Source organism: Malus sylvestris, chromosome 12 (genome assembly GCF_916048215.2).
Source record: "Malus sylvestris chromosome 12, drMalSylv7.2, whole genome shotgun sequence".
NCBI lineage: Eukaryota > Viridiplantae > Streptophyta > Magnoliopsida > Rosales > Rosaceae > Malus > Malus sylvestris.
This window is the reverse complement of record NC_062271.1, coordinates 4,000,839-4,005,341: the sequence shown is the minus strand read 5'-3', so window position 1 is coordinate 4,005,341 and position 4,503 is coordinate 4,000,839. Positions and strand designations below refer to the sequence as shown.

At 42.6% G+C, this 4,503-nt stretch overlaps 1 protein-coding gene across 1 annotated transcript; it reads left to right on the top strand.

Annotated features, from left to right (window-relative positions):
* Window positions 1-267: 267 nt before the first annotated feature.
* LOC126594327 (receptor protein kinase TMK1-like) lies at window positions 268-3,903 on the top strand. The gene is made up of 2 exons (XM_050260572.1): window positions 268-2,942; window positions 3,179-3,903. The coding sequence occupies exons 1-2, from the start codon at window positions 608-610 to the stop codon at window positions 3,685-3,687; spliced, it is 2,844 nt and encodes a 947-aa protein (XP_050116529.1). The 5' UTR covers window positions 268-607; the 3' UTR covers window positions 3,688-3,903.
* The last annotated feature ends 600 nt before the right edge of the window (window positions 3,904-4,503 follow it).

Here is a 4,503-nt window from a genome sequence, read left to right as displayed (position 1 = left end):
CATTTTAAACATAAAAAATAAACATAAACGTGCATGAAGAGAAAAGTAGCGTGAATACATCGTTTGCGTGAAACTATGAGCATTGAGCACATGTTTGAAGGACAATGACGCCCTTGGTAGTTGAAAAGGAAGGTGTGGTGCGCACCAAACGTCCATAAACAGTACGGATGAGACATGCATAATAACGAAACATTAATCCTAATTAAGACATGCATCCAACATTTCCAATCTTTCATATTTGATTCTGGGTGTCGAATATTTCTTATAAAGATCCGCTTTTGGTGGTTGTAACTTGCTCTCAAAGCTGCTTTTGTTTTTGTTCGAAAAAGCAAAAAAAATTAAAATAAAGCTTATAACTTTATGGTTTTTAATTACTGTTTAAATCAATATTTTCCAATAACTTGGAGTCTGTGACTGTACAAATCATCTTTTGTTTTGTTGGTCATGGTTTTCACTAAATATCCGATTTATTTCGCTTTTTTTGTCAATTGGGTTCCGAGATTTCGCAAGGGCAGTCCACAAAACCGCCATTGATGCTCGCATGAAGCTTCTTCTCCACAGCTTTCCAGGTTTTCTTCAATGCTTCTTCTGAAGCTGCAGATCCGCCATGGAAAAACACCATAGTGCTGCTGCAGAACATGCTCTCTCACTCCTCCTCCTGCTTCTCTCACTAGCTTCACTTGCTCTGAGCGCCACAGACCCGAACGACCTTGCAATCCTCAACCAGCTGAGAAAAAATCTAGAAAACCCAGAGCTCTTGAAGTGGCCGGAAAATGGCGACGACCCATGTGGGGCCAGGTGGGCCCACGTCTTCTGCGCCGGTTCGAGAGTGTCCCAGATTCAGGTCCAGAACCTTGGCCTGAAGGGTCCTCTGCCCCAGAACTTCAACCAGCTCACTGAGCTCACAAACATTGGCCTCCAGAGGAACCACTTCAGTGGGCCCCTCCCTTCCCTCAAGGGGCTGTCGAAGCTCCGGTTTGCTTACTTGGATTTCAACGACTTCACTTCGATTCCTGTCGACTTCTTCGAAGGTCTCGATTCTCTGGAGGTTTTGGCTTTGGACGACAACAATTTGAATGCCACGACAGGCTGGAGTTTCCCTCCTCAGCTGGGGAACTCGGCGCAGTTGCAGAATCTTAGTTGCATGAGTTGTAATCTGGTCGGTCCATTGCCCCATTTTCTCGGGAACTTGTCGTCCCTAACGGTTTTGCAACTCTCGGGTAACGGACTGTCCGGCGGGATTCCGCCCAGCTTTAACGGCCTTAATTTGCAGATACTTTGGCTGAACAATCCGACCGGCGGCGGATTGAGTGGTTCGATTGATGTTCTGACCACAATGGTGCAGCTCAACAGCGTGTGGCTCCACGGGAATCAGTTTTCCGGCGTGATTCCGAACAGCATTGGTAATTTAACATCTTTGAAAGATCTTAATCTTAATCAAAACCAGTTTGTTGGTTTAGTTCCTGATGGTTTGGCTAATTTAGCACTTGATAGTTTGACCTTGAACAATAATCATTTGATGGGTCCAATCCCGAAATTCAAAGCTCGCAATGCGAGTTTTGATTCGAATGCGTTTTGTCAGTCCACTCCCGGGGTTCCTTGCTCCGCGGAGGTTATGGCGCTTATCGAGTTCCTTGGCGGGTTGAATTACCCTTCAACGCTTGTTTCTAAATGGTCTGGTAATGATCCGTGCCGGTCGTGGTTGGGAGTGAGTTGTGGGAACGATGGGAAGGTGTCTGTTATAAATCTGCCCAAGTATAATCTGAATGGTACATTGAGTCATTCGGTTGCGAAGTTAGAATCTCTTGTTCAAATTAGGCTTCAGAACAACAATTTGTGGGGTTCAGTTCCTGAAAATTGGACTAGCTTGAAATCCTTGACTGAGTTGGATCTTAGTGGGAACAATATTTCCCCTCCATTGCCGAAATTCAGTAGCATTGTCAAAGTTGCCGTTGATGGGAATCGTTTGTTTAATGGTAATCCATCTGCGGCAGGGGCAGCACCAGAAGATAGCCCTTCCTCATCCACAGATTCAGGTTCTCATGTCAATGGTACTTCTCAACTGAACCAACATAAAGCATTGAAAAGGTCTAGCACTGTTTCTATTGTAGCTCCGGTTGCAAGTGTTGCTGTTATTGCGTTTTTGCTTGTAATTCCTTTATCTATGTACTGTAAGAAGAGAAGAGATGCATTCAAGAATTCAACTTCCCATGTAATTCACCCGAGAGATGCATCTGATTCGGATAGTATGGTTAAGGTTGTTGTTGCCAGCAATACCAATGGAAGCGCTTCTACCGTTACAGGGAGCTCTGCAAGCAGAAACAGTAGTGGAATAGGTGAGTCCCATGTCATTGAAGCGGGGAATCTCATCATATCAGTTCAAGTTCTTCGAAACGTGACAAACAATTTTGCCCCAGAAAATGAGCTAGGCCGTGGTGGCTTTGGGGTGGTTTATAAGGGAGAACTGGATGACGGTACAAAAATAGCAGTAAAAAGAATGGAGGCTGGTGTGATTAGCAACAAAGCCTTGGATGAATTCCAGGCCGAAATTGCAGTTCTGTCAAAGGTCAGACACCGTCATTTGGTATCGCTTCTGGGGTATTCCGTTGAAGGAAACGAGAGAATTCTTGTCTATGAGTATATGCCTCAGGGGGCTCTAAGCAGGCATCTTTTCCGTTGGAAGACCTTCGAATTAGAGCCGCTCTCTTGGAAGAGGAGGCTAAACATTGCCTTGGATGTTGCTAGAGGGATGGATTATCTTCACAATCTAGCTCACAAAAGCTTCATACACAGAGATCTTAAATCATCAAATATCTTACTGGGTGATGATTTTAAAGCAAAAGTTTCAGATTTTGGATTGGTGAAACTGGCTCCTGATGGTGAAAGATCCGTTGTGACCAGGCTTGCCGGGACTTTTGGGTACTTAGCACCGGAGTATGCTGGTAAGCCGTCTGAGACCTTTCAAACTATTACTGAATATTAATGTTTCATGTTCATATAATTAGTAAAGTTTGTAACCGATTATAAGCTGACAGCATTGCACACAGCATGTTTCGGATTTTGGATTGATAATACCGTTGCTAGGATTTTTAAAGTTCAAATTTTTTAATTTCTGTTATCTTCCTTTGATGCTTGTGACGAATCCTGCTAACGCCACCTCACTTGTTGATGGGTTCAGTGACGGGAAAAATTACAACGAAAGCAGATGTCTTCAGTTTCGGAGTTGTGTTAATGGAGCTGTTAACTGGAATGATGGCACTAGATGAGGATAGACCTGAAGAAAGTCAATACTTGGCTGCATGGTTCTGGCACATAAAATCGAATAAGGAGAAACTCATGGCTGCTATCGACCCAACTCTTGACAGAAATGAAGAAACATTTGAGAGCATCGCCATAATTGCAGAACTCGCCGGGCACTGCACTGCAAGGGAACCCAGCCAAAGACCGGATATGAGCCATGCCGTGAATGTTTTGTCCCCGCTTGTTGAAAAATGGAAACCTATCGATGATGAGAACGAGGAGTATTCTGGGATTGATTATAGCCTGCCGCTTAACCAGATGGTGAAGGGCTGGCAGGACGCAGAAGGAAAGGACTCCAGTTATCTGAACCTGGAAGACAGCAAGGGGAGTATACCGGCAAGGCCAACTGGCTTTGCAGAGTCTTTTACTTCCGCTGATGGTCGGTAAGGGAGGTACTTTGTCACCTTCATGTTTCGCTTCATTTTCCTCTCTAGAGGTTGTTTTTCCATCCTCTGTTAGGTGTAGATAGTATGTTGTGTTCTCTCTGCTTGGGAATTGAATGTCAATATGTTTTCTGTTGTTGGTTTTGTGTTGGAGATTTCGGTAGAGATCTCGAGTGTAAGCTATGATATATTCCGCTTTTAAGATTTATAACTTTGCTTATTTTTGGTCTTTGAATTGAATATATCAAAAGAATTAAGAGACGGAAATAAATAATTGTGAAGATAGAAAAAATAAGTGTGCGAAAATCATTTTCGCTTTGATCTAACTTGGATGGGGAAGGTTAGGTAGAAGCAATAAGAGTTTAGAATTCAGAAATAGATCCACATAGCTGAGATGGGGTCCAAGATCTAATTCAATTTAGGGTGATAACCAATAAATGCAGAGTAAGGCTACCTGTAACAAACAGTAATAATGCCTATACACTATAGTGCAGATTTGATCTCACCGCTATCCCTCCTCGCTAACGCAATCATTTGCCAAAAAAAAAAATCTGGTTAGTGGAATCTGCTTTTAATTAAAGTTATTAAACCACTAAAAACAGCTACTCACTGATCATTAGTAGTAAAATGGAAAGAAAAAGAAGGAAGGAAATTGATTGTTCTTGATTCTACATGTTTTGGTCAGATGTGAAAGTTGCTCAGCTGAATTTTAATCCACATTTCTCATAGTGGAGAACTTATTTTCGAATTAGGATCTCAAAGTGGCCTTGTTAAAATCTTGCTCGAAAAAATCTCGATCAGTAAAAACTTGGATTTTTCT

Excerpts from the sequence above, each read along its gene's own strand:
- LOC126594327 (XM_050260572.1), top strand. The coding sequence starts at position 608 with ATGGAAAAACACCATAGTGCTGCTGCAGAACATGCTCTCTCACTCCTC. Across the intron at positions 2,943-3,178 it reads CTTAGCACCGGAGTATGCTG|TGACGGGAAAAATTACAACG; the intron begins GTAAGCCGTCTG and ends TGATGGGTTCAG.